Source organism: Saimiri boliviensis, chromosome 3, assembly GCF_048565385.1.
Source record: "Saimiri boliviensis isolate mSaiBol1 chromosome 3, mSaiBol1.pri, whole genome shotgun sequence".
Taxonomy (NCBI): Eukaryota; Metazoa; Chordata; class Mammalia; order Primates; family Cebidae; genus Saimiri; species Saimiri boliviensis.
In genome coordinates, this window is record NC_133451.1 from 37473799 (window position 1) to 37491154 (window position 17356).

The 17356-nt window shown below is 42.4% G+C and overlaps 1 protein-coding gene across 5 annotated transcripts; it reads right to left on the minus strand.

Moving 5' to 3' along the window:
- Window positions 1–1946: 1946 nt before the first annotated feature.
- On the minus strand, window positions 1947–15523 carry TLR1 (toll like receptor 1). Of its 5 annotated transcripts, none has more exons than XM_074396006.1 (4): window positions 11230–13180; window positions 6983–7156; window positions 5010–5115; window positions 1947–4568 (listed from the first exon to the last, which is right to left on the minus strand). In XM_074396006.1, exon 4 carries the CDS (start codon window positions 4499–4501, stop codon window positions 2141–2143), a length of 2361 nt encoding a protein of 786 aa, XP_074252107.1. In that variant the 5' UTR covers window positions 4502–4568; window positions 5010–5115; window positions 6983–7156; window positions 11230–13180; the 3' UTR covers window positions 1947–2140. The 5 variants fall into 5 exon arrangements, with proteins under 5 accessions (XP_074252107.1, XP_074252108.1, XP_074252109.1 ...); XM_074396007.1 differs by lacking the exon at window positions 5010–5115 and adding an exon at window positions 10808–10955; XM_074396008.1 differs by lacking the exons at window positions 5010–5115; window positions 11230–13180 and adding an exon at window positions 14778–15523.
- Window positions 15524–17356: the final 1833 nt, after the last annotated feature.

Genomic DNA, 17356 nt, shown 5'->3' on the forward strand with positions numbered 1-17356 from the left:
ACTTTGGGAGGCCGAGGCGGGTGGATCACAAGGTCAAGAGATCGAGACCATCCTGGTCAACATGGTGAAACCCCGTCTCTACTAAAATACAAAAAAAAAAAAAAAAGTAGCTGGGCATGGTGGCGTGTGCCTGTAATCTGAGCTACTCAGGAGGCTGAGGCAGGAGAATTGCCTGAACCCAGGAGGCGGAGGTTGCAGTGAGCCGAGATCGCGCCATTGCACTCCAGCCTGGGTAACAAGAGCGAAACTCCGTCTCAAAAAAAAAAAAAAAAAAAAAAAAAAAGTCTTCCTTCAAGACCTAATGGCAAAAAAAAAAAACCACATCATTTCCAAGAAGATTTTTTTTCACTCAGTTTAAGCAACCTCTAAACTTCCATTTTATAGCTTTGTTTCATTGATTTTTATTTTAGTTATTTGGATAGCTGTAGTGTTCTCTGATTGACTGTAAGTTTGTTAAGGCAAGAAGCTAGTAATATATGTATGTGTTATCTGGGTTCTTTCCCACTCAGAAAAGTAAAGACTGAGACGAAAGCTTTGTGTGTGCATCATTTGTAGGTTTTTTGTTGTTTGTTGCTTTTTATTTTATTTTTTTTCTAGACTCCTTGAGTTAAGGCAAGTTTATTTGTTTGGAGAGGTGATCTCAGGGCTCAAGAGTGAGGGGAATGAGAAGAGTGACCAAGGAAGGTAAAGTCAGTTCAAAAGCAAGTTGCTGAGCTGGTTACCCCTGTGGGTAAGTAAAGCTCAATGCCAACGGGGATTGTTTGAGAAAAGGTATAGATTATATCTATCTCATTTTAAAACTAAAGAATAGAAGAAAGAAGCCTTTGTATAATGCCTCCCATCCCATAGTGGTATCCCTGGCACTTTCAGGTTTGTGCATGTATTAGAATGATTGAACAGGCTTCTATAAGCATCTCGTGCAGTGGTATCAGTGAAGTCATGGGACATAAAGTGAAAGATACATGGTGTAGTTATAACAAGGTTCTCGTCAGACTACACCTGCCCAGAGCTGGCTGCCAGAGTAAAAAGGTCTACTGACAGGATGGTTGATGGGTATAAAAAGCTTCAGATATATCCATTCCTTACACTGCCCCGTCTGCTCATGCTCTACTTACATAGTTTCCCAAAGACACAGAAACTATATATAGAAGCACTAAGTATCAACTATATTCCTCCTTCTAATCAAGAGAGCAAAGATTCTTGTGCATGTTAGTTCATACAACCAGAATCTCAGCAAGATCTCCAGCCATAGAAACCAGACTCCGATTTTCCATTTGGACTGAGGTGGAACACTCTCTCGGTCTGGGCTCCCTCTGAAGCAGACCCTGAGACAAATATTCAGTGACAAGTAGTTTATCACAGATGTGATCCCATGGAATACTCATAGAGGAATAAGTAAATCAGAAAAAAATAGGAAGGAAGCCAATCAAGAATACTTTATCAAGCCATTTCTACTGTGGACAACCAGAATTTTATCCTACTAGGGAACTCAGGGAGAATGTAAAGTATACCCCAGATTTATCTCAAAAAATGAATAAGAAAGTTGGGGTATTTATCCACCAACTCTCTTTATGACATTAGTTGAAGGCTGTTTCCAAGGACAGCTTCCAGCATTTCTGAATTGCCCTTTGTGTGGGCATCATGGTAGCAGGTTCAGGGAGAACCTTCAGGCATAGAGTCTCCAGCATTATCAATGAGCAGCCATCAATAAGTTGAGTGGAATCCACCATGGAAATGAGGAAAGCATCAACAGCTGTGGAAATATGCTATATAATCCTGGCTGTACTCATAAAAGTCATGGAATTTTCCAGTATTGACCACAGCACACCAAAACACACACCACTGAAGAGAAACAGGTACTTCTCTTGACTTCACGATAAATTCAGAACTCAGTTATAGCAAAGAAACGAGTGTATCCCTTATGTGTCAGAAATTAACTGTTTAAATCAAAGTTATATCATTTTATTAATTTTTAACACCACATATAACTGGTGAACTGGGGCCTGAAAGTATGTATTTTTACCTACATCATACACTCACAATTGTGTTTACATTTGTGTTGATGCAGAATAAAGTCCTTGTTGGAACTTCCAAAAGCAGCAATATCAACAAGAGGAACATTTTTTGCTTGATGTGTAATCTATTTTTTTGCTTGCTCTGTCAGCTTAATATTAATAGCTGCCCTTAGGTTAGCCCAGAAAAGCCCATGTTTGCTCTTTTCCTTGGGCCATTCCAAGTAAGTCCTCCTGGCCATGAGCGATTTGAGCTTGTGATAGCTGGTAGGAATGGAGTACTGCGGAATGGGTTCCAGCAAGATGAGGATTAAGTTATTAGATCCTTCATGGAAGAGATTGTGATGGGCAAAATAGAGTTCATAATGGCACCACTCACTCTGCACAAAGTTGGGAGACAAGACAAAGATGGACTTGTAACTCTTCTCAATGCAGTTGATGATGTTTTCCACAATGCTCTTGCCAGGAACAAAGTTTCTCTCATGAAGGCAAATCTGCATACCTTCTTTCTCTAGGTTTGGTAATAATTCACGCTTCACCCAGAAAGAATCGTGCCCACTATATGAAATAAAAGCATGAAACTGGAGATTTCTTTGGAGTTCTTCTAAGGGTACGTTCCTGGCCCTGTGCCGGGTCTGGGTCCACTGACACACCATCCTGAGATACCAGGGCAGATCCAAGTAGATGCAGAGGGAGGTCACAGTCACAGCCAGCACCAGCATGGTGGCCCCAATAGTGACGATCAGCAGAGTTATGTTGCAGGATAATTCAGACATGTGAAAGTCCTTCAGTGGGATTCCTCTATAACTATCTGGGTAGTCACATTTATAAGAATCAGGCCAGCCCTCTACCACTTCACTTGATACCTGGCCTATATTTTTGACAAATTCTCTTAGATCACAGGTACAGTGGAATGGATTGTTACCTGCATTTACTGACCTCACCTTCTGGCAGCTCTGGAAGAAATCAGCTGATGGGTGGGAAACTGAATTGTGATCAATGATCAATACAGAAAGGCTGCTAAAGCTGCCACATCCAGGAAGGTCGGTTAAAGAATTGAAAGCAACATTGAGTTCCTGCAAAGCTTCCAGTTTTATGACTTGTTTAGGAATGCTCTTTATTTTATTGCTGTGAAGATCAAGTGCCTTGATCCTGGGAGGTAAACATCTGAAAACAGAGTCAGTAAGTATATTTGAAGACATATTTAAACTTAGTAAACTTTTAGTCCAAGAGCAATCTCCTTCATTTTCATCATAGCTTAGAGAATTCTGGCTAATATCCAATTGTTGCAGAGACTTCATCTGTTTAGTCATATGAGCTATTTTTGAAAGTTCTTTTAATTGATTCATTTGTAAAATAAGTGTCTCCAACTCAGTAAGGTGACCACAATTTTCAAAAACCGTGTCTGTTAACAGATTATTGGAAAAATCCAAATACAGGAACGGGCTAATTTTGAATGGGCAAAGCATGTGGACCATGTGTGTACCAGACACTGTTAAATTTTTGATGTTCATATTTGAAAAGATGTTGTAGATATAACTTTGTGGAAAACTGAACACATCGGTGACAACTTGATGTATTGACAAGGCCTTCAGGGAAGTGCCAGAATAATTAAAATCTCTGAAGTCCAACTGACCCTGTAGTTTCACGTTTGAAACTGAGAAATACTGTATGGCTGCATGCCAAACCAGCTGGACGATCCTAATGAAAGAATTCCAAGTTGTTTCAATGTTGTTTAAAGTAAGACTTGCTAACTTTGGATTTGTTTGAAGTTTTGCCAGAATATTTAGGAAGTAAGAACATTCGTTATCTTCCAGCACACACTTGATATTAGATAGTTCTAGATTTGCTACAGTCCTGACTGACACATCCAAAATAAAATGGAATTTTTTATTTGCGGGGAAAACAATGTGCAGGCTCTCAGTGTTAAAGTCTTGAAGGCCTTCGGGGTCTTCTTTTTCCCCATAGGGCTCTCCTAAGACCAGCAAGACCTTACTGATATTCAAATGAGCAATTGGCAGCACACTAGACTTTTCTAAGTGCGTAGCACTCAACCCCAGAAATTTCAGTTGAGACATACTGCCAAACTCTTTGCATATGGGCAGGGCCTCAAACGCATTAAATGACAGGTCCAGGTGCTTGAGGTTCACGGTAGGGTGGCAAGAAATCTCAACCAACTTGTTGTGGGACAAATCCAAGTATTCCAATTCCTGGTTGAATTTGAAAACACTGACATCAAGATACTGGATCCTATTATGAGAAATTATCAAAATCCTCAGCTTCACCAGTGATAAGATGTCAGAAGTCTGAAGCTCAGATATATAATTTTGCGATATATTTAAGACTGTTGTTTTCTGGGATAAGTCTTTGGGAATGTGGATGAGACCTTTATTTGACCTATCAACTAAAAATTCACTTTCTTCAGATAATTGTGTTCTGATATTAAGTATTAACATGAAGATAATGGCAAAATGGAAGATGCTAGTCATTTTGTAACACTAGACATTTCTAAAGGTAGAAGCTGTTCTTCAGAGCATCTTGATACAGATACAGATTCTAGAAAAAAAAATACATAAAATGATGAAATACATTACATACATTTTAAATATACATGAAATTAATCGTGGCTGACATTAAACATTTCTTTATTAGAGACTCAAAATGAAGTCTACATTCTTTTGGGTTATACAGTCTAAAATTAGGGAAGTTTTATATATATATATACACTTATTTTTTATTTAATTTTATTTATATATTATATATATACTTCCCTAGTTTTACAGTCTAAAACTAGGGAAGTATATATATATATATATATATATATATATATATATATATATACACTTATAATTATTTACATATATATATGTAAATAATTAGGCCATCTCTAATCAAATGAATTTTAATACGGATAGGGTAATAGGTTGAATGGTGGCCCACCAAAAGATATGTTTACATCTTAACCATGTCCTAATCCCCAGAAGCCAGGAACGTTACCTTCCTTGGGAAAGGGGTCTTTGCAGAGATAATAAAGTTAAGGATCTTGACATGAGGAGATCATCCCAAATTATCCAGGCGGGCCATAAATCCAATGACAAGTGTCCTTATAAGAGAAAGGCAGAGGGATATTTGACAGAGAGACAAGAGAAGAGACAACCGAGACACAGAGGAGAAGGCCACATGACAGTGGACGGAGGCAGAGACGAGTGCAGCAGCTGCAAGGCAAGGGACAGCAATAACTACCACCAGCTAGAGGAGGCTCTGGAGTGAGGGCAGCCCTGCTGACACCTTGAGTTTTGACTTCTGCTTTCCAGATCAATAAAGGAAAAGCCACCATGTTTACGGTAATTTGTTACAGCAGCCTCAGGAAACTAATACAGATGGGTTCATGGCAAGTTCTGTGGCCCCAGGTTTCCCAAAATAATTTAGAACTCCAGCTAAAGCTCAAGTGGTGTACTTTCATTCTTTGACATGCATCTCCATATGACTTTCTCGAGAGGTGTCCCAAATGCTGGAATTGGGACTGCTCTTCTATTACCCTTTCCGACCTATACACAGCTTGGGCTAACTTTGGTCTTATTCAAAAAATAATTAGATCGTGATAAAAGGTCTCTCAGGAGATCCATGTATTCATCCATTTAATTATTCAACCAATATTTATTGATCACCTCCTGGCCATGTTTTAGAAACTGGAGATAGACCCGTGAACAAGATAAAGTCCAAATTCCCAAGGAGCTTTTTACCTAGTGGGGAGACAGAAAAAAAATGAATGACCAAACTCAAGTTCCTGTAGTGATAGGTTTTATGGAGAAAAATAAAGCAGAGTAAATTGTAGTAGGTATGAGACAGTGCTTGAGGGTGTCTTTTTTTTTTTTTTTTTTTTTTTTTGAGACAGAGTCTCATTCTGTCACCCAGCCTGGAGTGCAGTGGCACAATCTCTGTTCACTGCAACCTCCGCCTCCCATGGTCAAGCAATTCTCTGCCTCAGCCTCCCCAGTAGCTGGGATTATAGGCACCCACCACCATGCCTGGCTAATTTTTGTATTTTTAGTAGAGATACTGGACCAGTATTCAAACTGCTCTAGCTCAGACACCATCTGGCCAGGCTGGACTTGAATTCCCGACCATGTGATCCACCTGCCTTGGCCTCCCAAAGTGCTGGGATTAGAAGGCATAAGCCACCAGGCCTGGCCTGGCGTGGCTATTTTGAGTGATGAATTAGAGAAGGCCTTTTTGAGATGATGACACTAGAGTAGAAATCAGAACGAACTGAATGAGTAACCTATAGGGAGATCTGGGGGAAGAGCATTTCTGGCAAAAGGCAAGTATGAAGGTCCTGAGACGAAATTGAGCTTGGCTTGTCTGAGAAGGAGTGGGAAGGTCAATGTTAGCATGGAATGAGGGAAGATGAGAGGAGTTAGAGCCAAGATCACTCAGGCTTTGACGATCATTGCGAGGAGTTGGGATCCTACTCCAAGAATGATGAGAGGGTGGCGAACACTGGAAGGTTTCGAGAAAGGGAGCTGTTTCCTCCTCTCTCTTGTTCAGAATACTTTTTTACTCATTCATCAAATATGTATGTATTCTCTATGCAGTGGTAGGCATTGTTCTAGGTTATGCCTATTGTACCAGTATTCAAACTGCTCTAGCTCAGACATAATTTTGGGGCCAGCATTCCAGTGGCATGTGAGAACAGAGGGAGCTGTGTTAGGATTAACTCTAGAGTGTGCACGCCTCACCTTCAAAGACCTTTCAGCTGGGATTACACAGCTACACAGTTCTCACAGGGAATTTACTCAAAATCCCCTAGAACTGTCAGACAAGCAAGCCATCAGTATCAGCAAAGCACCAAATTCCTCTTCACATATCCCCTCCCATATCTCAATGAGCACAGAGAACCTAAATAATTCAAAATCCCCCAATTTAGACATACAAACTTATCTGGGTTTTGGAGACTTCCTTGGACTTACCCTTTTGTAGAGGTGCCCGATATGCCTTCGTTATCCTGATTTCTTTTGCAAAGGAGCCCGATATGCCTTCGTTATCCTGATTTCTTTTGCAGAGGAGCCCGATATGCTTTCGTTATCCTGATTTCTTCTAACATGGAAGAGGGCCTGGCACCCTGACTAGTGTTCATGAAGACCCTGAGCAAGGAAGATGATGCAGACATGAAAGTTCATATTAAAAGTCAGGGTGGTGTTTTTATGACATTGATTGTATTTGACTGAAAGACCCAGAATTTCCCAACTCTTCGTCTCCAGCTTCCTGAAAGAGCTACTCACTCAAGAAGCAATACTTCAATAGATAGTATAGCTTGAATGTTTGTGCCCCATGAAATTCTTATGTTGAAATCCTAACCCCCAATGTGATGATATAGGCAGGAAAGAATTGGGAAGTAATTAGGTCATAAGGATAGAGCCTTTATGAGTCGGATTAGTACCCTTATGAAAAGGACTCCAGAGAGCTCTCTGGCTGTCTTTCTGCCATGTGAAAACACCAGAAGGTGGCATCTGCAAACCAGAAGAGGGCCCTCGCCAGAACCCAACCACATTACCACCCTGATCTCAGACTTCTCACCTCCAGAACTGTGAGAAATAAATGTCTGTTGTTTATAGGCACCCAGTCCATGGCACTTTGTTTTGGCAATCCAAATGGACTAAAATAATAGGAATAAAAAAATACCCTGGTGGAGTGCCTAATATCTCAAAACAGAGCAATCTGTTACAGGTCGAAACAAAAGTGGTCTGGCCTTATGGTCCAAGCAGGGTCCCCTGCTTATTCCTATGCCTGAATCTAGATCAGGGCTCTTTCCAACTCCCAGCCAACACCAGAGTTCATGGAAGCAGTGATCAGCATTGTCAGGCACAGTATGCAAAAGTGATCAGAGAGGTCAGGCACAGTGGCTCATGTCTGTAATCGCAGCACTTTTGGAGGCCGAGATGGGTGGATCACAAGGTCAGGAGTTTGAGACCAGCCTGGCCAACACAGTGAAACCCGTCTCTACTAAAAAAAATACAAAAAAGTAGCTGGGGGTGTTGACACACTCCAGTAATCCCAGCTACTCGAGAGGCTGAGGCAGGAGAATCACTTGAACCTGGGAGGTGGAGGTTGCAGTGAGCCAAGATTGCACCACTGCACTCCAGACTGGGCAACAGTGCAAAAAAAAAAAAAAAAAAAAAAGTGATCATAGAGACAGGGCAGACAGGACCCCCTGCACGGGTGTGAGTGCTTGCCTCACAGAACCTACCGCAAGCAAGATGAAATTGTCCTTTTTCTCTTAACAACAGCCATCGTCACAAAAAGATATAAATTTCTAAAACTGCCTGTCCCCAAGTGTTAGAGTAGGTACTTAGGCAGACATGAGCAGGGCAGGAGAAGGGCCCCCACCCAACCAGGAATACCAGGTGACCATCCGTTGATGGTCAGGCAGTTGTTAAACAGTCTCTCTAGAATAATCGTTGGTTGCAGCCGGCACCAAGGAAAGTCAGTCTCCTAATCGATAGAAAACACACCTGAAGCTGGTGGTTAGCAGCCTCCTGATAAACTCTCAGGTGTTGGGCAAGCAGGCTCGAGCACGGACACTAAGAGGCAAAATGGCGGACTTTAACTGGCATGTGACCTTCCTCTAGGAATGCTTGTCTGGGAAGGGGAAAATGTCTCCAGTGAGCATGTGCACAGCTTCAGTAAACACAGTGTGCATGCGGCCCCCTCAAGTGCTGGCAGGCCACTGCACATGCAGACAGCCCACCCCAAGGGAAGAATCAGTGGAGAAGAGACGCAAGACCCCACAAGCCTGCCAACAAATAAGCCCTAAGTCAAAGGTTAAACTAGGCACTTGGATCTCTCAAGTTGCCCGCTCAGCCCTCTTCAAAGTATACTTTACTTCCTTTCATTCCTGATATAAAACTTTTGTTTTGTCTCTTGCTCTGTCATCCAGGCTGGAAGGCATTGGCATGATCTGGAAGGAGCTGGAAGGAGCTCACTGCAACCTCCACCTTCTGGCTTTGAGTGATTCCCTTGCCTCAGCCTCCTGCATAACTGGGATTATAGGCACGTATCTACCACCATGCCCAGCTAATTTTTGTATTTTTAGTAGAGATGGGGTTTTGCCATGTTGGTCAGGCTGGTCTTGAACTCCTGACCTCATGATCTGCCCGCCTCGGCCTCCCAAAGTGCTGGGATTACAGGCATAAGCCACCATGCCCGGCCCTAAAACGTTTTAATAAACTCTCTGTAAGGAACGTAGCTATGCTTTGGTCAAGGATAGGCCAAGGTAAACATTCAGAGTAACTCAGCAAGTTTAAAGTGCAGGTGTATAACTCCACGTTATCATAGTCACGTAGATGTAACATAGAGAAGCTCACCACCATAGGCAGAACATAGGTAAGCCTCATCACTTGGCTCTAAGCCACTATTGTCTGTAAAAGGTGTAATTGCCCTACCGACACTGTACAGGCATGCTGGAGCCCAGAGAAAGAGAGAGAGACAACGCTGTCTGTCTTTGCAGATGGACAGAGGGGAGCCAGGATACAGCTCAGCTCACTCGTGCCCAGAGAGAGAAAGAGGTAAGCTGCTGATCCTGAAGGATCAGCAAGGGAGAGCCAGACGCACAGCTGTATGCGGAAGCCGCTGGACTAAGCAGCTGGGACAAGGCAGACAGTCGGAGAGAACCAGTGTAAGGAAGGTGCTGATGCAAGCTGCTGCTGAATAAAATCACCTTTCACCTGCCTACGGCCCCCTGAGTGTTCTTTCAGCTGTCTGCTCATCACCCACTCCCCTCAGACCTCAGTAAGCGCTGGAACCTGTCCCGGGCATGACACTGTCACTCTTCCTCTACAACTTGCCTCGGTCTGTCACTCTGCCTTATGCCCCTCAGACAAGTTCTTTCCACCGAGGGGGCAAGAATCAAGTTGCTACAGACCCATATGGATTGACTGCCGCTAACGCTTTCTAGTGAAAGCAGGGCTTCAGTTTTGTGTTGAGCTAAGTTAATTGAATCAAATATCTTCTGTTTGCCCAATCTCCATTTTGCCCTTTCATTTAAAGTCATTAATTTCAGGTACTCAGTTTATGAAACCATTATTATTTCTATAATTAAGAAATCAAAATGTTATACACAGGGATAACTGATTTTCTAGGATCTTAGAGTTTTATATACCAAACTTGCTAAATCAATGAAAATTAATGTCTCAGCTTCCTAGACCAAAGTATTTTTTGATCAAAATACTATATTACTACCAAAAAAAAAAAGCTGAGCAGAAAAGGATGCTTTAATTTGAAAGTATAAAATGCCTCTAGGTATGTTCCTGTCAATTTTCATTATTATGATAGGTTTAGCCTCACATTCTGTGATACAATGAATCAATACATTTAGTTTGTCTTAGTTTGGAGACTTTGGAGACATCAAATGAAGGCTTAGACTGGTCTTAATGGACAATACCCATACAATTTATCTGGCTGATTAAGTTTCGTCCCCATAAATATTTACTAAAGACCTTCTCTGCACAAGACCAGCTAGCTATTAACCACAGATTAAAAGAATCTGAGCCAGTTCAAGAACTGTTCTGCTTTGTTTCCTACGTGGTCTTGTGACCTTTTGCTTTTTTTTTTTTTTGTTATAAAAACACATATAAAACACATTTACTTTAAAGTCTTTTGACCAAATCAGGCGTAGCCTGGGAAACATCTTTAAAACCTGCAATTCTACCTGGCTAGCTCCCCACAACAGTGTTAGCGGCCTGAGAAGCAGAAGGACTAGCTAGTGGGAAGGCCCAGAGGAAAAAACTGAAACAAACCTGCCCGTAAAAGTAGAAGAGTTGAACAGCAGCATTGCGTCTGGGAGGAACTGACTTATATCTTATTTTCCTTAACATTGCAAAGAGAATATGAAAGCAGGATGGGGTGAAGAGAAATGCCGGCTGAAATCAATAACTAGCAGCTCCTCTGGAAGAAAACCAGAAGACGTTTGTGACCCAAATATTTATTTCCCAACTCAAAAATATTTCCCAACTCAAAAATATTTCTGGTAAACAAATCACATACAAGGTGTTATTGATACACAAATGCCAGTACAAACTACAGGGTAACTATGTACATATCAGAAATATAACCCACTTAGAAAAACACCCAGGACTTACACAGACTTTTGAAATTTCTGTACTTAATAACTAGCTATACAATTATTTTGTTTCACAGAATAAAATAAAATGTCGCTTACCAAGACAACCTGCTTGTCTGTTCCGTTTGGCAGTCTGTAGAAACTCAAGCACTTCCTTGGAGATTTATTTCACTGTTAACCACATTTAGTGTTCAAAACAAAATAAAACAAAAAAGCTCTTCTATGCCACCTACCGAATTCCACTGGAATTACATTACATAGTTTATTCTTAACTTATTTTCTCTTATTCATATGTAGCATAGCCTGTGGGTTAACTGATGGGCCTGTATTAAAATAGAATCATGTTTCTATGGTTCTGTATTTCGCTACAGTCAGTTTACTATTTTTTACACTGATGAAGTAAACGAGGTAGAGTTAATAATCCGCAGATCATAAGTAACTGAATTCAAAATGCCTTGGTGGCCATGCTGGCGGAAGTGTGCATCTGGGTGTGTTTTGGCTTTGTTTTTCCTCTTGCCTTTTCTTCCATCCACTATTAAAAGTGGAAGCAGCGGGGGTCAAGATTAAAGTTTTGCTGAAGCACATTCGTAAAGAGGGAAGATCACTCATGCGCTGGTTACAGTATGGATGTTAGTTATGTCTTTTTTGTCAAGTTGATTTTCAGAGAAAATTTGGTGCTGAATTTTTTTCCACTGATCTTTTCAAACTTTCTTCAAACCCTATTTTTATAAACACTAAGTGAAAAACGTGCTAAGAAGAAAAGAGATTCTTAGCAAGGGCAAATAGAGCTAAAGGATTCCAGCTGACTGCCTCTGAACTTGATCTCAACCTGTATGGTGTCCAGTCACAAACCAGACGTGGGAATGGCAAAACTACCTCCATTCCCACCCTCCAAAATCCTCACCCGTCATCAGCTTTTCTACCACACAGCCAGCAAGGCCAACTTCCCTAAACTGAGAACACTGAGATCCTTTTGGACGTGAAATGTTCTTACTGTCTCTCTCTGTTTCCCCTTACTTCAGAATTTGTTTAATAGGGGAAATGTGTTATGTCCGAAAATATTTTCTGAAACTGAAAGAATGAAACCCCCTACCTGCCATTTCCTCCCTGAAACCCATAAGTGGACAGGAGGGAGGTGTCTTTGACTAAGAATTTAGTTCCTGGCTCCCAAAGGCATTGGCTTTGTAAATCCAGACTAAGGGAGCAACGCCCAGGGGCAAGAAGTTGGCAGGGCAGTTAGGGAACTGCCTCAGCACTCTGAATTCGGTCGAAATTTCCCCGCTGACTCATCCCACCACTTGCAGCTGTGTACGTGATTACAGGTGTGTGTGTGTGTCTCTGCCCCTACTTGCCCATACCCGGGCATTTCTTTTTTAGATTCAGGGCAGTAAAAATATGCTGTCGGTGAGAAGTGATCTGTAGTTAGTCGTGTTTTCTTGTTTTTAACAAAACTTTCTTGAGATATAATTCACAAACCATAAAAAATTTCACTTGTTTAAAGTGTATAAATCAGGCCCAGGCACGGTGGTTCATCTATCTAATTCCAGCAGTTTGGGAGGCTGAGGCAGGTGGAACACCTGAGATCAGGAGTTCGAGACCAGCCTGGTCAACATGGTGAAACCCCATCTCTACTAAAAAACACAAAAATCAGCCAGGTATGGTGGCGGGCACCTGTAATCCCAGATACTCAGGAGGCTGAGGCAGGAGAATCACTTGAACCCAAGAGGTGGAGGTTGCAATGAGCCAAGACCACGCCACTGCAGTCCAGCCTGGGTGACAGAGCAAGACTCCATCTTAAAAAATAAATAAAATAAAGTGTATAATTCAGAGGCATCCACCTATCTCTTTTTCCCCCTGTTGTCCAGCAGGTCACCGCTGAACAAACACACACTCGTAATCATGTACACCCATGCCTTGGCACAGCTGAGTCTCCCAGGGAAAACGGCCATTCTCAGAGAATACAGCTTCGTTTTAAATTTTTAAAAAATGTTTTATTTAACCTAATACATTCAAAATATTATTTTACATGCAATGAATATAAAACATTATTAACGAGATATTTCATTTGTTTTCATTCTAAGTCTTCAAAATTAAGGTGCGTTTTCGACAACCGTGTCCACTAAAGCTAAGGTCCCTGGCTTGTTTCTGGACTCCAACAGATTGTGAGCTCCATCCACATGGGGGCTTCGTCGCCCCCATTGCTCTTGCATGGAGGCAACCTTGGCCCCACCGCTAGTCACTACACTGGGGAAAAGCCCACCCTGGAACACAGAGACTGGAGTTCTCTTACAGAGGCCTTTTTCTTCTCCTTCTTCTGGTAGGACAGTAGAAAGGGTCTAAGCTGTTGATCAAAATTCAAGTATTTCAAAGGCCCACTCATCTGGCACTGGGTTGCTGATCTACTTTTTCTTTGCCTGCTCCAGCTGAGATCAGATCATACCGCAGTTTGTTTCCCGGTCATTCTAACTGGGCCTTTTAGGCCTCCCATTTTTAGTTCAGCAGAATTGGCTTCTCCCTTTTCCCCTTTTCCTTTAATAACCAGTCAGACTTTATCTCTAACCTTTCCAGTTTTTCCAAAATCACCTGTAGCTTCTCCCTTATCATATACATCTCTTACCACAAAGGGGGATCAACAGGGACAGGAGAGGGCCATTCCACTCCCACAGGCCAGCTTGCAGCAACTTAATTTTCATGCCCGTTGTAAACATAGCTTTATCAAGTTTTGTAAACTGTTGGGTATAATGACCTGATACATGCTCATCAACTCCCTTAAATTGCTCTGTGTTTCCTCCAGAGAGTTCCATGCCAGGGTCTGACCTGGGAAATCTCCTTCATTTGGTCAGGCCTCTTTCACAGCCAGGGTAATCCAGTCCATAAGACTATGATTGTCCTCAACTGTTCTAGTGTTGTGCAAATACTGTCTCCGAGCAGGATGGATAGGTAATGTCACTCATTTTTCCAGCTTCACTCCCCACTAAGGAAATACTATCCCCACGTGTCCCACAGCTGCATCATCCATGAGGCTAAGCTTTCTCTTTGCAGCTATTTAAGTGTTTGCTATGCCCACTCATTCTGCCAAGGTGTACTCTGGACAGTTAAGGTTGCCTGGGAAGGCTGTCAGTTATGGCCCGGCTGCGTGTGTTGGGCTTTTGCATTCTTCTGCATGAGTGGTCTTGCTCTCAAAAGGGAAGAACAGTTATCCTTGTCCTCCAAAATAACCTCTACATCTTTATCTGACTCGCTAGTTGGTTGCCAAAGATTAGCATCCCAGTCCAGTTTGGCAAGGACAGCTCACACTTTCAGCCATCACAACTTCCTCCCTATCAGCCAAATAAAGTGGCAGGCTAGGGTTTCCCTTAGTCCTTAAGCTCTTATTCTTAGAGTTTCCGTCTCATCAAGCTCATCCGCCAAGCTGGATGCTAACACAAATGTGGAGGTTCTCATATGCTTTCCTATCACTCTTCCTCTAGCTTTTATAACGTCACCTCAACTACTACCTGTGGTCTGCGGCCACTCACACAGCTCGTAACAGTGGCAAGCTCACGTTGTCACCACTCAGTGACCCTTCTTACCACAGTGGGTCATAGAGCTTTGTACTAACAAGCCTTTGAGACCCTCTGGCATTTTCAGGGCACCCCAGTACTCACCTGGCAGTCCACAGGCATCTAGCAAACAGGCAATGTCACCCTACGTAGATGAGAAGAGCCCCCTGGCATCTCCCCTGAGGATACTTCCTTCTTCTCACCCATACATTGGTTTCCTGGCTCCTCCTGGCTGGCCAGACAGCTAACTGTTCATGAAAGGGTCATTGCTGAGTCTGTCCTGCAGACTCTGGCCGAACAACAGATGAAGAGAGTACACAGACACAGGCTTGCCTGTCAGTGCAGCTAGGGGACCCCTGCCAGAGTGAGCAGCAGACTCGATAAGCCAGCGACACTCGCATTTATTTAGTACAGAATTTAATCACACAGGCCTAGAGCAAGCACAGTGTGTGGGTAATAAACATTGTCAACCCACTAAATAGAAAGTAGTCCTGCCTGTGAATGATCAAAGGTTGGTTTTAGGACGTTTAGGATGACGTAAGTAAGCAAACTATTTAGATAAACTCCTCTGCCTTTTGCCCCAGGGTAAGAACAGCTGCCTTAAGCTCATTCTTTCCCAAAGCTTTTGCAAACCTCCTGGCATTCCAAGAACTTTTGTGTCTTTCTTATGATTCACCCTAACTGATCTCCTCCATCTCCCCCTTTTCTGTTTTTTTTGCATCAGGTATTGTTGATTGAAGAGCACAGATGTGTGCAGCAAGAGGTGTGTCAGACGCAGTGGTTGTAAGTAGTGTTCCGGCTTGGCATCCTAGAATTAGTAAATAACATGAAACAAACATGAGTATGATTGGAAACATTTTTTTCCAATCAAGGAGTGACCTGTAGTGTTACTTGCCATTAATGAAATGACCCCACTGGGGGATGTTAATCCTTTCTAGCCAAGCAGTTGAATTTATTAGAGGCTGGGAAGGGAGTGTCTGCCTAAATAACAGTCAGAAAAAAGGCAGATTTAGAAGATGGGCTTTCTAGAGTGTAGCAGGTACAGGTAGCAGGCAAAGTGAGAGAATAAAAAAGGGACAAATCATCTGGAGTGAATGGTGTTTGTGTTTGGAGCAGGATTTGCTCGGCCTCCTGAGTCATCTTCTTCAGCATCCCCCAGGTAATGTTTGGGGCTTGTGTCATCCAAGGGAGCCACATTGTCTGGGGCTGTGGGTCCTGCGGGGTCATCTCCTTCATTTCTGGTACCGGGTTGGGTCTTAGCCACGCCATGGTATGGTTTGATGTGTCATGCTGGAATCTAAAGAGGGTCTGAGGAGGTGTGAGCACAATCATATCCTCTTCCCCACGTTAGCACATCGTTTGGACCACACCATACATTACTATTCACATCTTCGCATAAAACTGCAGGTTTTATGTCTTGTTAGCAAAGTGCTTTTCTATAGCTGATTGAACTTTGTTATTTAAATTTAGGAAATTAAAGGTAAATAAGGCTTGAGCTAGTAGGATTGCAGGGTCTTTACTAATATTCCCCTTCTTTTGTTTTCTGAGCATATTTTTAAGGGTGGGGTGGGCTTGAGAGTGGACTTAATGAGGGCTATTTTAAGGTACTGCAATGAATAAATGGAGTAAGCAGAGTCATTAAATGGCATTAAAATATTAGGTATTGGGGAGTGAACTACTTTTGTAGGCATAACTACAGGAGATAAGAACTGAAGTAGTTTGTCAGCAGGAAGGGCATGCTCCATATGGCCTGCATAATCAGAGTGTGCTATCTAAAGATCTAGCAATAGAGGCAATGCTGCTTTGAATTGCTTTTTACTCAAAGGAATTCTTATGACATCAGGGTCATAACCTAGCAACAGATTGCATCATCTGTGGCCAATAGAGATGACTTTACTAACTAGCTGAATATAGGGATAGAGTGTTTTAGTTCCAGTATGTGAGCAAAAGACCCATTCTAGGAAGCGTAGCTCTGGGGTCATCTGTCCTAGTAATCCTGTTGGGGAATGTTTAGTAGGAAAAACAAACAATTGAACTGAATATTTTGGGTCTATGTGATCTAGTTGCCTCTGACAAATAGCTTGTTCTATTTCCTCAATTTCCTTTTGTGCTGCAGGGGTTAAATATCTGGCAGAACGCAGGGCTGTATTGCCCTTTAGGATAGAAAACAGGTTTTGCAACTTATCAGTAGTTATGCCCAAGGTAGGGTGAAGCCAGTTAATATTATCCAGTAATTTTTTTTTTAAGACAGAGTTTCACTCTTGTTGCCCAGGCTGGAGTGCAGTGGCACAATCTCGGCTCACCACAACCTCTGCCTCCCAGGTTCAAGCGATTGTCCTGCCTCAGCCTCCAAAGAAGCTGAGATTACAGGAGCCTGAAGTGACACCTGGCTAATTTTGTTTTTGTTTTTGTTTTTGAGACAGAATCTTGCTCTATCACCAGGCTGGAGTGCAGTGGCGCAATCTTGGCTCACTGCAAGCTCCACCTCCTGGGTTCAAGTGATTCTTCCACCTCAGCATCCTGAGTAGCTGGGACCAGAGGCACGTGCCACCATGTCCAGCTAATTTTTGTATTTTTAGTAGAGACAGGGTTTCACCATGTTGGCCAGGATGGCTTTGATCTCTTGACCTTGTGATCCACCCTCCTTGACCTCCCAAAGTGCTGGGATTACAGGTGTGAGCCAC